Below are 25,257 nucleotides of genomic sequence, written 5' to 3' on the forward strand. Positions count from 1 at the left end.
GGGCTCAATCCCAGGACTCTGAGATCATGACCTGAGCCAAAGGCAGGCACTTAACCAACTGAGCCACCCAGGCACCCCAGTTTTTTGTTGATGAAAATTTTCAAGCACAAAAGTAAGGCTAATACAGTGAACTGGCAATTACCTATCAGCAACAATGATTAACATTATGGCAATATTGTTGAAATCGGGTTTAGTTCCTCTTTCTTTTTTATTCTTTCTGTTGAGCCTTACTACCAACTCCTGGCCATTTTCCTTTGTTTTGTTACATTTTTTATTTCCTCTAACCCCTGATAATCTAAATTATAAGGATGTTTCTCTAATTGGTCTTTTTACATCTGGTCTTTCTGATTTATCTTGTGTATTGTTCATAAGTCAATTTTCACATCACCTCACATTTAAATATTATCTCCTGCTCATGACCCACTAACACTCATACTGTGTAAAAGACAAAGTCTGAACTTGTCATCATGGAGTTTGAGACCCACCTTAATCTGAGTCCACTTTATCTAATCAACTTTATTTTCCTCTCATCTTTACCACAGATCCTCATGCCGTGTATGTCTCCATCGGTCCACCCACCCACCCATTCCTTCGGTTAATAGATGGCGTATAGAATCAAAGAAGTTATGGTCTTTGTTCTCAATGAGTGTGCTATATCTTATAAAATCTGTGTATATTAAATATATATTCAAGTTTATTGCCAGGTATATATGTGGATTCTAAGACAAATGATGCAGATATTATGAATCCTTATCTATTTTTGTGGTAGGATTTCAATACGACTTTTAATTCAGAGATACTGATTCTTTGTTTTCAAATAGAGACAAAAGAACCTAAGGATAATAAGGAGGTATCAAATCCTGATGATTTGGAGCTTGAGTTGGAGAACCTAGAAATTAATGATGATACCTTGGAGTTAGAGGGTGGAGATGAAGCTGAGGATCTCACAAAGAAACTTCTTGATGAGCAAGGTAAACGTTATTTTGCTAATGATTTAATTTTTGACTAATTATACACAGAGCTTTTGCTTTACTCTTTAATTCTCTGTTTTCCTGTTGTTCCAGGCCATCACTTTTTTGGAATTTGATTTAAAATACAAACATGACATGTCCCATATAATGTGAATACACGCTTTAATGATCATCTAAATTCTCAATATCTTAATAGATACTTCTTCTGCTTCTTTACTTGCTAGTTTGTCCTGAATTTACTTTAATTTATGGTATAATCTTTACAGTCTTAACAACTTCTTGATGAGCAAGGTAAACGTTATTTTGCTAATGATTTAATTTTTGACTAATTATACACAGAGCTTTTGCTTTACTCTTTAATTCTCTGTTTTCCTGTTGTTCCAGGCCATCACTTTTTTGGAATTTGATTTAAAATACAAACATGACATGTCCCATATAATGTGAATACACGCTTTAATGATCATCTAAATTCTCAATATCTTAATAGATACTTCTTCTGCTTCTTTACTTGCTAGTTTGTCCTGAATTTACTTTAATTTATGGTATAATCTTTACAGTCTTAACAAAAAAATACTTGAAAGTTATTCTAAAATGGTTGAGAGATATAAGACAACTGGTAGACCAGTTTATTTGTTACAATTTTGTCATTATAATTGAGTAATGTTTTGTATTTAGTAATAAAAATGTTATATTGTTAATTATTCCCTAAATACTTCCTACTAGGGTTTTTTTTTAAGTTAGGACTTTTTATTTAAGTACAATTAACATACAGTATATTAGTGTCAGGTGTACAATATGATGGTTCAGCGATTCTGTATATTACTCGGTGCTTGTCATGAGAAGTTTACTCTTAATCCCCTCTATTTCATCTGCCTGCCCACCTGCCTCCCCTCTAGCAACCACCAATTTGTTCTCTGTATTTGAGAGTCTTTTATGTTTGTCTCTTTTTTCTTTGTTCATTTGTTTTGTTTCTTAAATTCCACATGTGAGTGAAATCCTATGGTATTTGTTTTTCTCTGACTTACTTCACTTAGCATTATACTCTTTAGCTCCGTTCATGTTGTTGCAAATGGCAAGATCTCATTCTTTTTATGCTGAGTAGTATTTCCATTATATATATATGTGTGTGTATATATATATATATACACACATACACACACATGTATGGCAAGATCTCATTCTTTTTATGCTGAGTAGTATTTCCATTATATATATATGTGTGTGTATATATATATATATACACACACATACACACACACACACACACACACATACACACACACACACACACACACACACCCCACATCTCCTTTATCCATTTATTAGCTAGGATTTTTTTTTTTTAAAGATTTTATTTATTTATTTGACAGAGATAGAGACAGCCAGCGAGAGAGGGAACACAAGCAGGGGGAGTGGGAGAGGAAGAAGCAGGCTCCTAGTGGAGGAGCCTGATGTGGGGCTCGATCCCATAACGCCGGGATCACGCCCTGAGCCGAAGGCAGACACTTAACCGCTGTGCCACCCAGGCGCCCCTAGCTAGGATTTTTTTTATTAGAAGACACCTTTTGTCAGTATTGCTTATTTCTCTGTTGTCTTCATTGTTTCCTACTGCAGATTTTCTTTTCTCCATGTCATGAAGGGAGGGTGGGCGTGGTTGGAGGCTTCCCTAGGCCCAGATCCTATCAAGCTGTTAACATCAAAGTAAAAGAGAATCTCCTTCAGTGTCTGTACATAAGTATCGTTGGAAGGATGTGGCTAGTCCTGTGTCATGGTTGCTTGTGGCTAAGAGGAAGGTGGTACGCTGTGCTTTGGCTGTGCCCTTCCCTATCAGAATCCCATGGGTTGTCTTCAAAGGCAAGCAAATGAAGTTACTTGAAGACATGGGGAGGGATGCTCAGCAGATAAAAGTAACAAATTTACTATAAAACTACATGCAATTTTTAAGTTTTCGTTTCTAATGCAAAAGTTTGCCTTTTCATATTTGATATCTGAAAGACTGTAGTATCTTTGGGTTCTGATTCTAGATATACCCAAACTTCAGGGTAATAGCTTAAAAAAGGCTTCCGTTTTTTCATGAGGAAGAAAAGCTCTAGATTATCTATTTGCCAAATAACTTACAATTGAATGTTTCTGTTCTTGTCTCTATGTATTTTTTTAACCAATTTAAAAATTTATTTTATATTAGAACAAGAGGATGAAGAAGCCAGCACTGGATCTCATCTCAAGCTCATAGTAGATGCTTTCCTCCAGCAGTTGCCCAACTGTGTCAACCGAGATCTGATAGACAAGGTATAATTGTCATGGTTTAACTTTATGCAAGCGCATAGACCTTGTGGGATAGTTCTAATTAGTAATGTGTGTGGGTTTTGGATTGTTTTAGCCATAGAACGAACTGTTTCTTCAAGTAGAATCTTATATGGGAATCCAAAATAAACATAGAAAATTGAAGCCAATTTGTAGATGTTATCTTTGAGTGTGAAACTGTGTCTGGAATTAGCTTGACACTTTTCCCCTTCATATAGAAACTCCACAGTTTGGAAAATATGGTTTTAGACCAGAAATTCTTAAAGTATGCTTTGTCAGTTCCTGGAGTCTTCTGAGGTGCTTTCATTAGGTCTGTAAGGTTAAAACTGTTTTCATACCAATGTCCCCCCCCCCCTCAGCCCCACCTTTTTGTTGTTTTTGACATTTGCAAAAGCAACTGGCAATTTAGCATGAGTGGGTGCAATGATAGCAAACTGTACTAGTAGCCTTTATAATTCTTCACTGCCTTACATTTGCAATTAAAAAGAGAGCTCTACTTTCACTTAAGAATCTCCTGATGACTCTATAAAAATTTGTGATTTTATTTCATTTCAGTCTTTGAATACACATCCTTTTAATCTGAAAAAATGGGGATTGCATTTAAGGCACTTACACTTTATCCAGGTTGTCTTGAGAAAAACCACTGTGTGATTGAGTTGCAGACTGAACTAGAATACCATTTTTACTTGAAAGAAGTGATGGGCAAACTGTGTTTACTCAAACTTGGGTATTTAGCAGACAGTTTTCCAACATGAACAAAGTGAGCCTCTCACTTCAAGGACAGCAACAAAGTATTTATTACCAATGAATGAATTGGAGTTTTCAACAACAGTTAGAATTTTGGAAAACTTAACGTCTACCACCATAAGCTTGATACCTTCCCAGTTCTTTTCTGAAGAGATTTTATTGATGAGACTTTTCTGATGAGATTGGCAATGATATTACATAATGTATTTTTGAATATATAAAATGATGTGTGTGGAAGATCTGTATAGCTCAGTGAACCATTGTTCTAAGGGACCATGAGACCGTGTTCACAGAATTTTGCTTGGACGTTAAAGGTTCACTCAAAAGTGCAAGGTAGACCAATGGATTTTAATCTAATGTAGCATGAAAAATTGATTTATATGGTTTGGGCCCCACATTGCAACTAACTGTTAGGAAACTACTACTTGTCAAGTTTTGGGGTATTATCAAAGAATATTTATAATTAGTGGAAAGTATATTAAAAGTACACCTCCCTTTTCTAGCTATGTATATATCTGACGTTGGATTTTCTTCATTCAAAAAACAAACCCTGTAACAGATTGAATGCATAAGTAGATACGAAAGTCTAGCTATTTTCTTAAAAAGTACCACTTTTGGTACTGAATTTTTTTTCATCTTGAAAAGTATGTATTTCCAAAAACAAGTAACAACTAATAGGTTTATTGGTATCTTTAAGTGAAATAATATTTTAAAAGTCTCTCAGTTTTAATTTCTAATATAGTAAATGATGATAAATGTAACCCACGTAAACAAAGTTCTTTCAGGTCCTTAATTTTTGAGACTATGAAGTAAAGGGCTCTTGAGACCCAAAGTTTGAAAGCTTGCTTCAAGCCACTTTTTGGCAAAGTGCAATATAATCATTTTTTTCTCATAATGCTTTGACAGTCTCCTATAGAGAACTACAGAAGTTAGATTATTTTTCGACTTTGAGCTCATTTAAGTCTCCTTCAAATAATTTAGATGTATTTCAGTAACTATTCATGTAATCAAGTAGGCTTGAAACTCTGTTTCCAAATTGTCTTACTTCTTGGAGTGATTAGGTCAATGTATGGTTTTCAAAAACTTAGTAAGTTTGAAATATGATTGAATCTTTCCCCTGCCAAATTTTCATATATTCATTCATGTGACATAAACAGAGGATACAGAGAGATACCTTGACATGCCTACTCCATCCTCATACCCCATTTTGGGTACTATCATGAAAATTGAAGTGAGAAGAAGCTCATCAGTTTTGTATATAGTAGCATTATTGTTAGGAGTCTGCATTGGAAAGTATCCTGTAGCACCCCGCTCAGTATTAAGAGCAATTGCCAGTAATGACTGTATAGTAATTCTGAGTTAACCCTCTGAGTGTCAGATGGGCCACTCTTCCCTGTTGGACCCCAGTGGGTTCCTCTGGGGAGTCAGCGTCCTCATGAAAAAATTTCTTCGTATACATTCACAAAGGTCGAAATGGCTTAAGAAGGAAAAGTACTTGGGAAACAGAAAAATCTAAGAATTCTTTGAATTCAGTAATTATGTAACAATATAGAAACCAGAGTGAAGATTTCTTTTAGGTAACTTCTGTGAGTAATGTCATTCATGGTAATGTTTGTTTATTTATTATTATTTTAATGTTTATTTCTACATACATTTGATAATCATAAGAATGTATGTTTAGTTAGTAAAATAAGAAATGATTGTTGAACTGTCTTTCATTGACCTAAAATGTTTTGAAACGAGCTTTCAGAATACTGCTTATTCAGTTGTCAATCAGCAGTTGTTCCTCAGGCAGATAGATACCACCAGGGAGACTCCTTTTGCTTCCATTTCTCCCAAAAGGACAGGACTGGTTAAATCTAAGAATTAATACACATATGAAGCTTTTTTTCTTTTTAATTTTCTGAAATTTAGTAATTCTGACAGTTTTTCTACCCATGTTGTCTTTTATTTATTTATTCTATGTTCTTATTGAACCTGTATTATGTGTTAGGCATTGACATGCTTTACGGACTCCTAATCTGTGGAGAGTTTTGAACATTGTAGTTTTTTTTCCCCCACCTAACTGACCTTTGATTATTGTGTTAGGTGAAGTGATTATTGCGTTCTCTGTCTTTATAAATTTTTTTAGGTAGAATATGCAAAGTACTTATGTATTTTAAAGGACAGTGTTCTAAAGTTGTTACTGAAATACATTTTATTTTTCATGTTTTTAAACCGTTATTGGTCATTTAAAATGTTTCTTAATATTTTCAAAAATGTTGATTTGAGGGAGTGTGTGTTTGTGTAAGTTTTCCAGTGCTATCCTATTTTATTTTCTGAGTACATGACTTTGGGGTTTCTATTTATTAGGTCCAGAATTTTTCAGTGTTACATATGGTTGAATTGATTACAGGAAAATTTATTGTATTTTTTCCTTTCTCTGTGATTTTGATTAGCTATGATAAGCTTTAATGTTATGAAATGTAAGCATTAATAACATTATTATACTCTCCTTACAAGCAGAAGAAAATATTAAATTGATTTTACTCTCTTGACTAATATTGATGTAAAATTTTAATCTTGGTGAATACTTGCAATGTTGAGTTAGTGTCCCGGGTTTGAACTTAATCAGTGTTGTGCCATTTCTTCAAAAGATTTAACTAAATGGGAGGTGTTTCAGTGCATTCAGTCTGTGGTGAAGAGTAGAAATCCTTAATGGATTTGGGAACTCCGTGGATCCTTTATGTGCATCTCATAATTACCAGATTAAGGATTGGGATTAATGATAAAATAATCATTACATTACATGTGAACCGATGAAAGGACAATATTTGAAATCCTCAAAAGTATATTTTAAGGTAGTTTATTCCTTTTTAAAGTATAACTTATTTTTCTTAAACCAACTACACTGAAAATCTTTAACATTTTAAAATATACATGCCTATGTTTTAAAAATACCAGTTCCTCGTAGTTTTGCTTTCCAGAGGCTTCCTAGAACACATACCTCCCCAGCTTTTTTTTCATGCTTATATGTCAGATATATAGTGATGGAATATTGAACACTTCTCTGTTACTGCGGTATAGAGTGGTAGATTGCTGCACTAGATAACAGTTGTGGGTATTTATTGCAGTCCTGTGATGTGGTTTCTTTAAAAGTTGTCAAATCTGATTGTTGACACTAAACTAAACCTTTTTAGTCAATGCTGAGGCACTTATTTTTATATGTTTCTGAGAATAATATATGCCTTTCTCTCATTTCTAGTTTATCTTTGTTCTTTTTTGATTATCCTTATAAGCATTAATAATTTTCTTGGTTCCTGGTAACTATTCTTGCTACTTTCTAATTCTGCCAGAATATTGTCCTGATATTACTGTTGATTTACTTGACTTCAGTGAGCTCAAAGGCATTAATTGCCATTTCATGTAATCATTTGCCAAACAATTCATGGCAGGTCTTCAGTCCACCCACTTGGGTTTCTGTTTCTAACACTAGGTTGCAAGTAAAAAAGTTTATGAGACATGCATTTTGAGATCTAAAAGGAAAGAAGACTTTAAGCTTTAGTGATCTTTTAGTTTGGCATATGCTTACAGTACTAGTGTTCTAAAACCATTTTGAAATGTTTAGGAACAAGTAGAAGTCCTTTGTAGCATGCATGGTTTCTGCTTTCATTAGCTAAATTGACATTTTTTTTTAAGGAAAAAAGTTTGCTTTTTCTCCTTCAGGCAGCAATGGATTTTTGCATGAACATGAATACAAAAGCGAATAGGAAGAAGTTGGTACGGGCACTCTTTATAGTTCCCAGACAAAGGTAGGTACCAAAAAATAAAAAGTAATTTGTTAGTGTTTTTACTCTGTAGTGATGATTGTAAGATAAATGTTCTTATTCAATTATCTCTAAAAATATCTTGTCAGTAGACATTGTTATTTTTAGCATATTTTCTAGACCTTGTTTCTTGTTGATTTCTGTTCTTTTTGTTTGTTAGCTCTAGTGGAAATACTTCTTCTGATGCTTACCTATTATTTGAAGAGAAAATGTTTGAGAATAATAGTAACTTAAGAATAGTAATAACTTAATCGTTTCTAGAAGCAGTTGGTTTACATTTTTGCCCCTGAGGAGAAAAAAATGACAAAAGGTATATAAGGTTTTTGGAGAGTTTTTATTTTGTATAAAGATCAGACTAATTGAGTGTATCTAATTTTTACAGCTGTATTTAAATGAAAAGTTCCACGTATTTGTAATTATGATAGTTTAGAATTGAAAGTTACATTAGTGATTATGTTGCTAGTAATTCAAAAAGCATATTTAGTTGCATAATGCTTTTAGAGAATTATAATGCTGTAAATTACACTAAATTAATGGTCCTGAAATGTGGAGGACCACTCAGACTCTTGACTTTAGGAACCTGGAGGAGATGCCATTCTGTTTATCCAACAATGAATAATTAAACAATTTTGTTAACTATTATGACAATTACATACAACATAGCTAACGTAGATACTTTCCCCAGAAAGTAAGGTTTCTGAAGGATTTCACTAAAGGTTTCTTAAGCAAAGTTTTCATTAGGTCCGTTCATTGGTAGAGGCCTATAATCTCTTGATGTAAGATTTCTCAGCGAAACCAAATTGCTACTTTTTTTTCTTTTATAGTGGTTTTTACCTCCTGCCAGCATCATTAATATGAGCATTAGGTTTTTCATCTTAGTGGGGTAAGAGAGATGAAATGTATTAATGATAACAATTAAGCATTGTCTAGTTGAGAACATCATGAACATGAATATTTATAATATGCATTTCATCAAATCTAAGGTGCCATCAGTTATGAGGTGCACCATTATTTTATGTAAAACTAAGAAAGAAAAAATATCGCCAGTTATTGTTAAGGCCTTAACTGTGAGACACACCCCACTTTATGTATTTGTAGGTGGGAAAAAGTGCATGCCTCTGATGAAATTTCAGATACTTTTTCCTCAGTATCTTGGACTGATTTTTTTCAAGTGATTCTTTTCTTATACAATGGAATATTTGTTTTCAGATTTTTTCAACTCTTTATTTGAATGAAGAAACAAGTATTAACAATTATTTAAACTTAATATAACGTAGAATAATCCAAAGTTAGCAAAAATAAAAGGCTTTGTGTACAAAAGAAACCATGCAGTGGTGTTTAAATAGTTTGCTTATAAAAGAGCATCGTGTCTCCCTACATCCCTATTCTGTCCTATTCCACCACACCCTCCCCTCAACTACCCCCCCCCCCCCCGAAGAAGGTCCTCACAAACTACATATTATTTTGTCTTTGCTGGTTGTATCCTTTGTAACTCAGTTTATCTGCTTAGCTCAGCAAATAGCTGCACATTAGATGTACTCGAAATCTGCTAGAAATATAGACTTAAAGGTAGTAGGAAGTGACAATATGTGGTTTGAGAGAAGAAGGAAGAAGTAAAGAGACAAGTACTTGAAGTATATAGCATGCTAGAGTCATGAGGAAGAGACCTATATGTAGTCTTGTATACCTGAAAAGTATAAATACAATCATAGGTTTTTTATAATACACCCGAGTGATCAGGAAAGATTAAAGTATGTTCTAAAATTTATTTATTTATTAACTGATTCATTAAGAGTCTACTGTATTCTGTGATTAGTGCTAGAGATATAGTGGTGAACAGGACAGATAGGCTCTTGTATTCACACAGCTTACAGTTTAGAAAAGAAGAAAGACAGAGACTTCTAAGTGCAGTTACCAAGAAGAATCACAGCATGCTTTGAAGTATATAGCAAGTGGAACTGGTTGGTTTAGCTTGGGGAGTCCGAGAAGGCTGCCTGGAATAGGGGTCATTTAATGTGAGTCTTGAAAAAGGAATTAGCTAGGCAAGGGATGGTGGGGAAAGGGAATGTGGAAAGAGCATTCTGGTGGAGGCAGCTGAGTATGTGCAGAGCTAGAAACAGGAAAAGTGTTGCAAAAACTGCTTGCTTGTTTCCCTGGATGTTGTCCTCTAGACTAAGCTGCAGGAAGGAGGCCATGTTACTTCTTTATCTCCAGCACTCAGCATAATATCGGACAGGTAGAAGGTGATACAATTACATAACATGGTATTTAATGCCTTCTCTTATCTAGCCCCGTTTCAGCTTTGGTCAGAATTCTAGCCACTCTTCTTCTTGCCAAATCCTGATCTGTAATGATTTCTTGAATACCCTTTGCTCTCTCTACTTCCAAGCCTCTGTTTTCTAATCTGTCTAGGATATTCTTTATTTTTCCACTGAAGATCTCTGGCTCACTCTTTAAATCTTAGCCTAGGAGCCGTCTTCCCTGAACAGCCATCCTCATTTCTATTATGTACATATAGGTGCTCTTACAGCACTTTCAACATACTGTTTTCGTAAGAAGAATCAGGCACATATCCCAATGTTGCTTTGCCACCTGTATCCTTACCAAACTGTAAAAAGTATAGGCTCTTTAAAAGGGAGTTCTTGGAGGACCTGGCTGGCTCAGTGGGTAGAGCATGTGACTTTTGATCTTGGATTGTAAGTTCAAGCCCCACATTAGGTGTAGAGATTACTTAAAAAATAAAAAAGAGTTCTGGATCTTTTCATTTTTTACATTTTCAACACCAAGTATAGTTCTGGTAAGTACTTGAAGATATTTGATGAATTAATGTTGGTCATATGCAAATCTAAAATTTCATTTTAAAAAATAAGTATAATACGTTTATAAGGCTCAAAACCCAGAAGTATCAGACATTGTGTGCTGAAAAGTATCCTTTCTATCCTTGTCTTCTTATACACAATTTCCACTTTTTCCATTTGGAAACCACTGTCTTGATTCTTGTATATCCTTCTGAGTTTCTTTTCTTGTACAAGAAAATGTAATTATAAATTATATTCTTATATTTCCTGTTTTTTATACAAGGGTAACTTACTGTACCTATCATTCTGAACCTTACTGTTTTCATTAATAATAAATCTTGGGGAGCTTTTATATCAATATATAAAGATTTCCCTTGTTCTTTTAAAGCTGCAATGTTTCTATTTATGGATGTACTGTATTTAACCATTTTGGACATTCCAGTCTTTGCCATTACAGACAACACTGTGTTTGTACTTCCCTTTTCTTTTTTCTCCTCTTGAGCATGTCGGCTAGCGGTTTATCCATTTTCGTTTTTCCTGCCAGCAACCACCCCCAAAAAACCAGCTTCCAAATTATAATTTATTCTACTGTTTTACTATTTTTTTTTACTCATTTTTGGCTTTTGGTCTTTACCAATTTTTTCTCTCTTGGTTTCTTTTGTTCATTTTGTTACTTTTTTGGCATTTAACGTATCGTCCTCTGAGAATGGTCTTAGCTGTATCTTGTAGATCAGACATGTGGTGATTTCTATTTTTATGTTTTTTCAAAATTCTCCAATTTTAGTTTGTATTTCCATTTTGTTCCCTAAGGAGGTATCTGAGAGAGGTTTGAAACTTCCAGGTAGTGGGACCTGTTTTGTTTTATTTTGATGTCTGACTTGGTTAATAATTCGTATTTTTACTGCACTATGAATAGAAAATACAGTCTATTCTTTTTGGCATTTTTTGAAATTTTCTTTATGGCCTATTATATAGTCAGTTTTTGTGAACATCCCACAAGCCTTTTTTTTTTTTTTTAAGATTTATTTATTTATTTTAGAGAGAGAGAGAGAGAGAGAGCACATGGGGGCCGGGTGGAGCAGAGGGGGAGAATCTTAAAGCAGACTCTGTGCTGAGCAGGGAACCCAGTGCGGGGCTCCGTCCCACAACCCATGAGATCATGGCCTGAGCCGAAACCAAGAGTCAGACACTTAACTGACTAAGTCACCCAGGCACCCTCCCACAAGCATTTTTTTTTTTAAGGTTATATTCTTTGTTTTTATCGTACAGAGTTAAATGTATTGATCAGGGAAGTTTACAGTATTAAGTAACTTTTATTAAATTCGTCCATTTTCTTGACTTCTTTTTCTGTGCTGGTGGTTCTGGACTAAGGGAGGTGAATTAAAGACTACAGTTGATGTGTGTTTTGCTAATGACTACTATGATTTCAGCTTTTCGAAGGTTTCTGTTGTGTTATTTGGTATGAATATAAAACTTATACCTCACTGTGGATTGAACCTTGAATCACTGTAAAGTGTCATTCTTTGTCTTAATGCTTTTTTGGCCTGATACTACCTTATCTGATTACAACTTCTAATTTCTTTTTCTAGTACGTTTTTGACCTTCTATAGTCAGTCTTCCAGAATCACTTTATTTTAATTGAGTCTCTTGTATATTCTGGAATTGAATTTTACTTTGACATCTGTTGTGAAAATGTTTCTTATCATTAAGTTAGTTTATTTACATTTTTGATAAGACAAATATGATGGTCCAAGTTCTGTTATATTACTTGTCTTTTTGGTTTAATTTTTTTAAAGTCTTTCATTATGTAATTTGTGTTGTTTTATTTGCCATACATATGTGGGTATATGTATTTTCTGATTGGAGGAAGGTTTGTATTTTTATTTTAGTAGTTAACCTTCGTAATTGTAGGTTTACTTCATGGTTATTTATTTAGACAATCTTTGTTGTTCCTACTGCAATTGATGATGAAATTAGCTTGTGTTCTCTTCCTTTCTTCTTCCTCTCCTTACCCACCTGGTGTTGGTCTGTGATGTTATCTTCCTTAACATTTTCCTTTTTCAGTGTTAAGTGTGCTTATACTTGTGTCATTTGGTTTGTCAGTTTTCAGTGTTACTTCACTCACAGTGCTACAGGCAGGCAAGCAGCAAACTTACCTGACTTCCCATCTTCTTTTCCACCGCCCTCTGCTTGTTTCTGTCTCCATGCTGATAGCATATCCTAATTTGTCATTTGTTTTATCTTAGTTCTACAGTTTAAAATACTCCATGCTTCCCGGCAGCCCTGTTTCTCTGGTTTCCTCAGTTATCTCTTAGTTTGCTGAAATTCATCTTCTAATAATTTCCTCAGGAAGAGTTCTTAGGAAAAAATATCCCTTGAGCTCTTGGACATTCAGAGTGATGTGTCTGCGGATTTGTTTCTTGAAGGACACCTTAGCTGTTTGTAGAATCCATGGTTCATACCTTTTCCCTTAAATACCTTGAAAGTGTTACCCCAGTGTCGTCCGGCATTTGGTATTACTATGGAGAAACTGGAGGCCAGCCTGCCTTTTTTCCTTTTCTCCTCTGTGGTTGACTTGGTCATTCATGTGGCTGCCCAAATAACTCTTTCTCTAGTAAATCCAGTGGCTCTACTAGGATGGAGACGCCTTGGTGGTGGTGATCGTTCTCCATGGGTCATCCTCCATGCCCTTTCAGTGTTCATATTGAATACTTCAGGAAGTTTTCCTGATTTTCATCTTTAAGTGTTTAGATAATTGTTGTGTTCTCTTCTTTTGGTGTTCTTTTTTAGGTACTTCAGTTATGCACATATTGAAATCCTTTGCTTATTTCTAGCTACCTATTCTCACTGATCACTTTTTTCAGTGTCTTTTTTTAATCCTCTGCCTCTTAGCATTTTCAAACTGTGTTCTCCCCTGTGTTCCCTTCCCCGTTTCGTCTTTCAGGGTTCATTTTGTATTTTTAAAATCATGGCAAAATGTTTGGCCAGAATTTTCATATATTTTGTGGCAGTATTTTTCTGGTAAATTTTGGTGTCTTTTAAGGAATTTTTCCTTTTCTTCCTCTTTTCTTTCTTTTTCTTTCTTTTCTCTTTTCTTGTCTTTTCTTTATTTTCTTTCTTCCTTTCTTCCTCTCCTCTCCTCTCCTCTCCTCTTCTCTCCTCTCCTCTCCTCTCCTCTCCTCTCCTCTCCTCTCCTCTCCTCTCCTCTCCTCTCCTTTACTTTTCTTTTCTTTTCTTTCTTGTGCCCAGTGTGGTGCTTGAACTCATGACCCTGTGACCAAGAGTTATCTGAGCCAGCCAGGCACCTTCTCTATTTTTTAAATTAATTGTGGTTAATAATATTAATAAATAAAGTTTGAAAATCTGCCCTGTTTGGATTAGCTCTCTATTCACTTTTCATTTGTGGTTTCTGCTGTAATTTATCTTGCATCCAATCTGGATTGATTTGGTAGCTCCCTTCAAACCTTATGCAACATTTGAGTTTACTCAGAAAAATGAAGTTTACAAACTTCATCTTATATCATTGCCATAGCTTCCAGGATTGCCATGGCATGAGAGGACAGTGTGTGAACTCATCTCGTTCCTAGGTACCTTGGACAAAAAGCGACACATCATTTTCACTCAGCCCAAAGCCTAAGAAGACAACAAGAACACTCGGAAAACGTATAGAAGCACATGGAGCGCTCAGCTAGCGCTGTTGCCTTTGCTTCAGATACGCTCATAGGGATTTGTTTGGGGTCATTAAATTTTTATTTCTCTAGTAAGTTATCTTACTGAAAACAATAAAATAGGTATTAAGTATGATTTGGCTGATAGAGGGCAGTCTGTTCAATGGAATTTACAAGTGGCATTGACTTAACTCTTCACTCGCATTTCCTTATTGTATACACATTTCAGATGAGCTGAGTTATAGAAAAATCTCTAATTTATGTAAGAACAGATGACTCATTTGTCTGCTTTTCTAGTGTAAAATGTACTGTCTAGTCTCTTCTAATGATTTCAGTGTTTAGCTAAAACTTCGTCTTTTTTATGTTTCTGAGTGATTCAGAAAGGCAAGGACTCTGTTTACACATCTTTAAAATGGTTTATTAGAGTCTAGGACTAGGTTGATGTCTCCTGGTTGACTGTATATTTTTATTGATTGAAGAGCCTTTAATTTTGAAGGGCTTTTATTGTTGTTGTCCTTAACCCCCAGGCATCTTTCTACCTTACCTGCAATATTTAGCTTATCCTGAGGATTACAGCTTGGTCCCTAGGGAGTCCGAAGTAAAAAGATAATAGTCAAGTGTAATTAAGTCTCCTCTCATTCTATTTTTCATTCCCTTTCTTCTCCTCTTCCCTTTCTTCTCTCATAGACTCAAAACACTTCTCCATCTTTTTTTTTATTTTATTCATTCCATCTTGAATAAGAGAGATGACTGATCGCCTTCAAGGGTAGCGGGAGGAAGAAGGAACAAAGCAGGTTGGGTCTAGAGTGAGCATGCTAGAATATTCTCCTGGGTGGCCAGTTATTAGGGTATTAGGAGTAGCCAGTTATTTGAGCCCTCTGGACTTAGGGACAAGCTGGGACACTTTGGAAGAGAGGGGCAAGGAGATTCTTAACACCTTCTTTTAGCTTTTGCTCTTTTCTAGCCTTACTGTCTGCCATGCCCACCTAGACTCTGTGGGACCCCTTTAGTAAGGTCCATCTTTCTTTTTGTGTGGCATTTTCTCTCCCCCAACCTCCCCAAAGGACATGAATCCTTTCGAGCGTCTGTATAGCCAGGATTCCCTCCTTCATTCAGTCCATCCTGCCTGAGCTGACCAAATAATGTGCTACCAAAATCAGAATGAATTACTTGTTGTTTGAGTGCCTATGACTGTGAGGGCCTAAAGGTTTTATATATACAGTGGACTCTTGAACAACATGGGGCTTAGAGGCACGAACCTTCTGCGCAAAAATTCATGTGTAACTTTTGAGTACCCCAGAACTTAACTAAAAGCCTACTGTTGATCAGAAGCCTTACTGATAATATAAACAGTTGATTAACACATATTTTGTGTGTTAAATGTGTTATATACTATATTCTTAAAATAAGGTAGAGAAAAGAAAATGTTAGAAAATCGTAAGAAAGAGAAAAATAACATTTATAGTATTGTACTGTATTTATTGGGGAAAAAATCCACATTTAAGTGGACCTGCACAGTTCAGTTTTATATTCAGGGGTCAGCTGTATACAGGTTCCCCCACCATCCAAAGGTAGAGTGTTCCTATGAAATCTTTTTAAAGCTGAAATGGAGTAAAGCAGTAATTACCATAAATTTATATGGAAAAGTCTTTGAATGTAACCAGACCTCCCCCCCCAAAAGAAAAAACCTCTCTTAGGCTTTTCTGATACCTTGGGACACAACTTGGTGACAGAATCCAAAAATAAATCTAGGTAAGGCACTGATGCTCACAGACACAGCTGAAAGCTATGGCGATTTGATGCTGAGCTGTTGAGTCTAGTTCTTGGGGATGGAGCCACTCTTGTGGTTCCTGGTGTTCACCGCCTCTGCAACTGCTTTGCTGCAAAACCAACACTGAACACTGTATTTGCTTTTCACCTTTTTTATAAAAGTGAAAAATCCTCTCTGGATTTCTTCCACGTAGCAAAAACAGGTACAACTGTAGGTCTTAAGCGAAAGTAGAGTGGTATAACATGAACTTTTGAAAGGCAAGGGATCCCTAAATGTATTTAACTAGTGTCTGGTAGAGAATTTGGCTGTCTTACATAGTCCGTATATTTTGGTTTAGTAAGCACTAAACTGGATAACTCTTAAGGTTCTCTATAGATCTTTTATTTAAAAAAAAAAACAGCTTTAAAGAGATGTAGTTCACGTACTATACAATTCACACATTTGAAGTATACCATTCAGTGTTCTAAATATATGCACCATCACTATGATCAAATTTTAAAACATTTTTGTCCTGCCCAAAGGAACCTTCTGTCTGTTAGTAGTCAATCCCATACTTTCTCTGCCCACGTTTTCTAACCTGCTTTCAGTTGCTGTGGGTTTGCCTATTCTGAGTGTTTCATATAAATGAAATTATACAATATGTGCCTTTGTACCTAGCATCTTTCATTTAATATAATGTTTTCAAGATTCATCCATGTTCTAGCATGTATTAGAATTTCTTCCTTTTTAAGGCTGAATAATATTCCACACCAATTTTGTTACCCATTTATCAGTTGATGGACAGTAGGATTGTTTCCACTGTTTAGCTGCTAGGAGTAATGCTGACATGACTGCTTGTGTACAGGTTTATGTGTGGGTATGTTTTCATTTCTCTTCGGTATATGTCTAGGTGTGAAATTGCTATGTCCTGTGGTAACTCTTTAATGTTTTCAGTAATTGCCAAACTTTTTCATAGTGGCTGCACTATATTACATTCCCATCAGCAGTGTGTGAGGGCTCCAATTTCTCCATATCCTCAAAACACTTGTTATTGTCCCTTTTTTGCTTGTAGCCACCTTAGTCGGAAGTGGTATCTTTCTGTGAGTTTTGATTTCCATTTTCCTAATGGCTGATGGGTTTAAGCATTTTTTCATATGCTTATTGGCTGTTCATATGTCTTCTTTGGAGAAATGTCTTTAAATCCTTTACCCCCTTTTTAATTATGTTATTTATTACTGAGTTGTAAGAGTTCTTTATTTGTTCTTTGTTCCTGTGTCTTATCAAATATTATTTGCAAATATCTTCTCCCGTTCTGTGAGTTGTCTTTTCACTTTCTTGGTATCATTTGTAGCATAAAAGTTTTAAAATTTGATGTCCATCTGTACAATTTTTTTTCACCTGTACAGTTCTTAAAGGTTTGATCTGAAACTGTTTTTACTTTTAGTGTGTTTTTCCTTCATTAAGTAAATAGTTGGTTCAAAAAAAAGTCTTAGAAACCTGGCATTTTATTTCAGCCTGTTGAAGGGCTCTGCAGAAATGAAATCTATTAGAAATTCCCTCCGATATTTCATATCATTTTATAATTAATTTGTAATATAACTGTAACACTTATAATTGAAATTTCATATAAAATGTTCACAAATTAGGTATATGTATGTATCCACCACCTAGATCAAGCTAGAGATTGGGCCTAGCGTCTCAGAAGGCCCCCCTCACCTAAACTAACTTTGAGTGTAAAGTACCTACAAATCTCTCAGTTCCTTGTTCTGGTACAGTCGAACGCAGTATTGGTTTTTATGACTTGGAATCCATATGGATTGCCAAGTTTTTACAGATGGATGATCAGAATCTTTTTAGATTTCGATTAATACAAACAGAAACTGTTGAGAGAATGAAGCGCTTCCCCCTGATTCTTCAACAGCTTTTCCTCTTAGTCTTTGAAGCCTGTTAGCATGTTGTACCACTTGACGGCGCTGTTGCACTGGGAGCGGCAACATTGTGAAAAAGTCTCCAGGGCATTTGGTTGTCGATTTCAGAGTAACTGATTCCAGTCTTTTATTTTTCATATTTTTTGAATCATCATCTGCTTCATTGTTTCAATGAAGAGAATCTTTTGTATTCTTTTAATTGAACGGTAGCAGTATTCTTTCACATTCCTTCTTTTTCTAGGCGTTTTTGAACAAGATAAAATTAATAGGTTCCAACAGTTAAATTCTTTAGATTTTAAAGAGAAAAAAAAAAGCTGAACATTTCTTTTATAAAGCTGATTTATTATGAGATAAAAACCTTGAAGAATTTCTTTTCTTCCCCCTCAGTAACAAAATGTGTTTCTGCATTATTATTACTTGTAATAATGACTGGATGTTTACTAACTTGATGATCGTTAACTGCTAGTAAGATACTTAAATGTGTGATTTAAGAGACCTTGAAAATGTAAGCAAGGTTTTATTGTTTAAGAAAAAAACATAGTTTTTAAAAAATGGTTCACTCGTTAACTGTTGGTAAAAATAATCATCACTCTTGAGGACAAAAATTCAGTTTTCAAAGGGAGGATCTAAGTTTATTTTCTAGTTGACTTTCAGAAAAGTTTAAAAATATATATCTGGCTTAAATTTTAATACATAAATTTGCTCTTTAGTTTCATTAAAATGTTTTATTTTGTGGTTAATACCTTTAATGTGATTGGCATAGCATTTAGCACTCCATTCCCTTGCAGCCTTGCGTGCATAGAGGGGTAGAAAAGACAGAAAAGCATACTTAAGCAGGACTAACACTGAAAAAATATATAATTTATTACCTTATTTACGACATAAGGGATTTTATTTTGGGAAGTAATGAATGAACAGTCACAGAGCTTAAAGATTTAAATAGGGCAGGGTGGCATTTACTATCAGCTGTCCTTTTAATTGTGAAAGGTATAATGGAAAAAGAGGAATTTTGGAGAAGTGTTAGTTTGAGAAGGACTTGGTGAGCTTTTTAGGAGTAGAGGATTCTGAGAAAATAGAATAACTAACTTTACTTTCACGTGGCCAATTCCCACAGAACAAAAACCAGGATTACTATCTGGAAAGGCATAAAAGAGTTAAGATCTTCCAGGGAATTGTTAAACTATTTTTTAAAATCCCTTTGGAAGCTGAAAGCACTTACCTGTTTATTAGTTCACTGATAGGAGCCTGAATGGATAGCACAGACTGCTTTCCTTTAAAAAGGTTAGCTATTTCTACCTTTCTTTTGGGACTTGGAAAACGCTTTGATATAAATTGGGCTGATTTTGTAGAAGAAGAAAGAAATGAAATAAAGTATAAGTGACTTGTCCAGGAAAAGAAGAAAAAGGAAATAATACAGTTAGGTTAAAATTTTTGATGCTAAGTGGATATAATCTCAAATTGTAGTGAAAAATACATTGAGAAAGACAACCAGAATTAAAATTAATTTTAGAAACGCAAGAGCTGGTTCTTAAAATCCAAATAGGGAAGCATTTAGAAAATATAAAGAAAAAGAACATTTAGAAGTTTAAGAAATGAGCCAGATGATATGCTAGAAGTATTTTTAAAAAACGCTTGAAAAATCTCAGAATTTTTTTGGGGAAAATACTCATTTCCAAATTATATCAACATAAAATAAAGTTATCAGTTAATTTCATCTTAAATAGAGTAAGACTAGATAGCTTTATTGAGTTCTTTCAATCTTTTATGGAACAAGTGATTTTTCTGCTGTCTCGTTTCTTCCAGAGCATTGAAAAGCAAACTTGCTGTTTCATACAATGAATAGGCAGAATCTAACAAAGAAAGAGCAAGGAAGTTTGAAGGATTGACCAATCTCACTTTTGAATGTCCATATAAAAATTCTAAGTAACAAATTAGGAAATCATATTTGATAGTATATTAAATAAAAATCCAGAATCAGAGGATTGATTTTAGGGTTAAAAAGGTATTTTAAATAGGAAATATGTATATAAAATAAGAAATTATGTGATTATCCTTCTTAATTGCATAAAAATATTTGATAAGCTAGCTTTGATAAAATGTAAAACTTGATGAAGTTTAATGTTATTTTTATAAAAATCAGATGGTACTTTAAGAGTGGTGACGAATATTTTCGACTAAAGCTAACAATATTTTCGACTAAAAGCTAACAATAAACCTAGGGGCGCCTCAGTTGGTTAAGCGTCCAACTCTTGATCTCGGCCCAGGTCTCAGTCTCAGAGTCGTGAGTTCCAGCCCCACATTGGACTCTGCACTGGGCATGGAGCCTGCTTAAAAAAAGAAAATAATAAATAAACCTAGTTGTGGGATACCAGTAACATTTATTTATCTAACAAATGTTTACTGAGCACTTACTATGTTGTTGGCACTGTGTTGAGGACTAGTAAACTGTCTCCCATGGAGCTTACTTACATTCTAGTGGGGGAGGGTGACACGATAATAAACATAACAAGTAAGTAAATTATTTATATGTTATATATATATTATATGTATATTATATATGTACATGTTAGAAGGTGATAAATGCTACTTTAAAAAAATAGTGCGGGGTAGAGGATTGGGGGCGTGAGGCTGGGTGGATTTGTGGTTTCAGGGGAGTATTTGGAAGACGTCTCACTCACTGAGGAGGTGTCAGCTGGAAGTAAGACTTGGCCTTTGTGAGGGAGTAAGTGTAGATATTGGGGGAAAGAGAAAAGCATCTTCCAGCTTAAAAAAGAGCCAGTACGGAGGCTCGGAGGTGAGCTTCCCAGCCATGGGAGGGTTAGCCAGGGCAGCTGAGACTGGCGGTTACAGAAGTACTATTTGAGAGAGTTATAACCAGAGCCTCCTAACTCCGAGCACAATTCCTCTTTGTTGTCTTATGACCTTAGCTCTTGTATTCATTCAATGCATTTTTCATTTTTTGATCTGAAATTATGGCAGTTGGGGGTGGTAGAACCTAGGCAGAGGTTTAAAGTAGTTTATTTGTATTTGGCGATTGGTTATGAACTGAAACAGAAAAAAGTATTTATTGCTAAAGTGGGTTTGAAAAACAAATGAAAAACTTAATAATATATTCTAACTAAAATGTATTGCAATTATATTAAAATTCAATATTCCAGCCAAAGTTTAAAAATTTAGAAAGTAAATTTGCTTTTAGTGTGAATCCATCTATTATGCAAGAAAATTGAAGGTTCATTTGTCCTAGGCTTTTTTTACGCTAACAGATACAAAGAAAATTACTATGTATTTGTGAGAGTATCTCACGGGAACACTTCATTTTTGTAATATCGAGGAATAATGTGCCCCACATGTGCACATTTTCTGTATGACAGGAGTTTAACCTTCAGTTGACAAAACTTTTAAAGTAATTTAAAGAAACATTTAAAATAACGTTTAACATTAAATGTCTTGATTTAGATCTTTACATAATGGATTGAACTTTTCATTGTTTCAGTAAAGAAAGATGTGATGCCTTTGATAAAATTTACTGAGTCACCACTGCAAAGCCACTATTTTCCTGACTTCTCTAAGGATCTGTTCCCTTAACTGAAATGGTGATTAAAATGTCCACCTTATAGGATGGTTATTAGAATCAACAAATTCAATAAAGTATATTATTAGGTGCCTAGGACAGAGCCTGCCACGTTAGTAAGAACTAAATGATAATTTTTAAAAGAAATTATAATGGTCAAAGGAATGCAAAGGCTTTCAGGCTCTTAGGTATGAATTTTAGTGCTTCTCTCCACCTTTCAAATTTACCTCCATTCTTCCTTTCTTTGCTATGTTTCTTCTTCCAGCTGAGCCTTACTCTGTTCATGCTGGGAGTTTTCCGGATCTAATCCTAAGCCTTGCATGGTGTGCATACTTTTTTCTCTGATGGTGAAACCATTTTCTTGTATTATTCTATAGTGATGTATTCTGGGATAACCTGTAGGATTGTGTGTGTCTGTTTTCAATGGCTGTAGGCTGCGTAGTTTTTTGAGCTCTTGTGTTGAACTTTTATAGTTTTTAACTTCCTTTCTCACTGTTAACTTCATATAACTTGATACTGTCATTGCAATTGCTTTTGTTAATTCCTCACTGCTGCTTATCTACAGCGTCTGCTGAGTGTTGCATCATTGGGTAATCAAAGTTTATAAAGTAATGGCTGTGGCAGGAATGGAAAGTAAATTTTAGCTTGTGTGTTCATTCTGATTAGTAGTGGCTGCCTGGAGTGCTGGGTTAAGCAGGATTCTGGAGCTGCATTCAGGTTTGATGAGAAAGTGCTCTGATAATGAAAGGGAGTGGGAGCATGAATAACCACTTATTTGCCAGTTACTGTCTAGAGTAAGAGAGGATAGGCACTGTGGGCGAATCTGAATGGGTTCTGTAATGAGTAAGATGTAGAAGTTAGTGTGTGGGTTATGTGATAATGACTTCTTAGATGCCTTCTTGGTTATCAGTTACCCTTTCACTTTAGACATTAAAGCTTCCAAATAACTTATCCGTGGATAAATGAAGGAAATGGTTTAAAAGGATTCTGTTTTGCAGTATTTAAGTTACTATTAGGTTTGTTTACTTAGTAATTACGTGATTAAAAATTCAGGCCATGTAAAAACTTGGTGTTTTCTGTGCTTGGTATTTCCTATGTTATCAAAATTGTATACTCCGTGAGATTGCAGATGTGCAGTAAATGCACTGAATAGAAAATACCAGGTCATTAATAAGCTTTCACAAAGCAGGTTGACTTTCCATATGCTTCATTATGATGGCAATGAATAGGCACGTCTGTACAATTACTAGCTTTTATCATTTTAATATGTGAATATATCTGAGAAAGTTTAAATTCTAAGATGAATTACTTCTGGTATGTCTTTCCTTTTACATATATCACATATAACTTTTGCAGGTTGGATTTGCTACCATTTTATGCAAGATTGGTTGCTACATTGCATCCCTGCATGTCTGATGTAGCAGAGGATCTTTGTTCCATGCTGAGGGGGGATTTCAGATTTCATGTATGTATTTAAGCATTTATTTTGTTATATATGTATACACACATTTATATACTTATAAGTTGAGTGAGGATTCTTTAAGAATATGATTATTGTATTGGTAAGCATATTTTTGAAATTTGATAGTGGTATAATAGTTCAGAATGTATGGACTTCTGAGTTTTTAAAATGTAAATTTTCTCAACAAAGCTTGAAATTGCTAAGTGATATATTCCAATTTGGAGATGAGCTGTTGCTGCTACCTTGTTTCCTACAGGTAGTGCACTTTTTGCTTTTGTAAAGTAAAAACTATTCTCGAAGGTCAAGAGAGCGAGCAGGTCTCCTTGGTGTCCCCAGAAGAAACATGGGATTGGCCATGCGAGTCAGGGCACAGTGTCTGGAGGATGCCTGTTTAGGTGTCGGGACTCTAAATGTCTGGGGCACATGAGGTTGCATAATTGATCTGATCAGTGAATGCTGTCATAGTCCATGTTTTTACTGATTCTTGCCTTAACAGTCTTTACCTTGTATAGCAGTAAGTTCTTTAAGAGTACCCTGGTAAGTACCAGGGACCGGTTTCCAGACAGCTTCTCTCCCTTCCCAGTCCTAGGTGTCTTAACAAATTGCCTGTTAGTGATTCTCCAAATCCATACTATCCATCACCTTGTGCAGGTGATAGAAATACAACCTTGAAAGGAGTAAAATGATTCCTTAAAAGTGACTGAAAGTGAATATTGGTAGACTGAAAAGATATGAAATTCAAGTGGTTATGTCAGCCAATGAGAAAAAGTTGACAAACTTAGCTTTATAGCAAGTTTCTTGGAATGCAAATAAATGTTTGCTATGCTCAGTATGCACTTTATTGCACTCATTATACACAAATTGGTATTGCTGAGTGCTCAGAGAACAGAAATAATTCCTGAGATCAGGAATCTCACAACATACTTGTGAAGAAGAGGCATAAATACAAAAACAAGAGTGAAATAAACATTTAAACCCTAAATATATTTGATATTATGAGAAATTGCATACTTAATTGCCAAATGAATTGTCCAAGAGTGAGAGCCTTGAGTTCATAGGAAGGAGAAAGTCTCAGTGAGCATTGGAATGACCTCTAAAGGCTTCTTGCCACAGGAGTTAGTTTATATGAGATTTGCAGTTAAGATTTTTCTGGGGCAGTTTTTGCTGAAGTGTGTTTGGATTTTCATACATAGTATTAAGCAAGGACCGGTTTCTGTGTTTTAAAAGCAGTTTGGAAACTGAGATCAAGAGAGTTAAATGGTTTTGTTTTTGTTCTCTTTTAAGAATTCCCAAAGCTTTAATAGGGTAATGTGCACTTTAAACCTCTTGGAAGGAGTCAAATACATAGTCACTCAAAGAACCCACTTTAATAAATGCTGCCAGTTCAGGGATTGATGCATCAAGAGTCATAATATTCACATTGATTTATTTAATCCCATCATGCAAAACAAGAAACTTTTCTTGGCAGACAGTATGACTCTATTATATGAGTTATGCATATACCCCTCAACCAAATCCAAAAACAACACACAGGTTGCTGGACCAAGCATAATTAGTGCTTTTGGTGAGAAATTTAAGATTAGGATTATTCTATTCATGTATCTTTCACCTCCCACCTTTGATAATTGGGGTGGGAGTTGAGGGAATTGGCAGTTATGTTCCTCATGTAATGCTTCATCACAACTCAAAGACCTAGCAAAATTCTAGAACACTGTGAGAACTACTGCTTTCAGGGGAGAGAGGAAAAGATACTTGAAGTCATTGATCACTTCTGCCTCCTTCAGGATCTCTTTCCCCACCCCAGCATCTGCAGACTTTGCCAGAGACTTGTTTTTTTGTCTGTGTATGCTCAACACGTTCCCATCCTTAAGTGAAAATAAAATAATAGCAACAAGAAAATGTCTTTCAACCTCAACTCCATCCTCTTTCATTTTCTTCTTGTTCGAGTTTTTTTAGAGTATACTTGTCTCTTCTGCTTCTGACATTTACCCTTTGTTTTACCATCATAGCACTCTGGCAAGAGACCACCAGCATCCTCTTATCACTGTATGTTAGTTGATGTCTCGGCAGATTCTAAACTGCTGGACTGTTCTGCTTTTTTCTGTCATTCTGTCTTCTTCTAAGGTCTTGACCTTTGAAGGTCAAGGTACTTAAGTGGGGATAATACTGGTATCTTTTCAGATGGGATTGTTCTTCTGTATTAAGCTAGATAATGGATATAAAGTTCATCACACAGTGTTCAGACATAGATA

The 25,257-nt window shown here is 35.0% G+C and overlaps 1 protein-coding gene across 1 annotated transcript in view; it reads left to right on the forward strand.

Moving 5' to 3' along the window:
* Window positions 1-25,257, forward strand: part of UPF2 (UPF2 regulator of nonsense mediated mRNA decay) — a 105,570-nt gene that overhangs the window by 32,035 nt on the left and 48,278 nt on the right. Inside the window, exons 6-9 of the mRNA XM_045793925.2 lie at window positions 822-971; window positions 3,157-3,260; window positions 7,728-7,813; window positions 22,900-23,008. Coding sequence (XP_045649881.2) covers window positions 822-971; window positions 3,157-3,260; window positions 7,728-7,813; window positions 22,900-23,008 — 449 coding nt within the window. The remainder of the gene's footprint in view (window positions 1-821; window positions 972-3,156; window positions 3,261-7,727; window positions 7,814-22,899; window positions 23,009-25,257) is intronic.

Source organism: Ursus americanus, chromosome 31 (assembly GCF_024610735.1).
Source record: "Ursus americanus isolate L20-20 chromosome 31, mUrsAme1.1.p, whole genome shotgun sequence".
In the NCBI taxonomy this organism is placed as follows: domain Eukaryota; kingdom Metazoa; phylum Chordata; class Mammalia; order Carnivora; family Ursidae; genus Ursus; species Ursus americanus.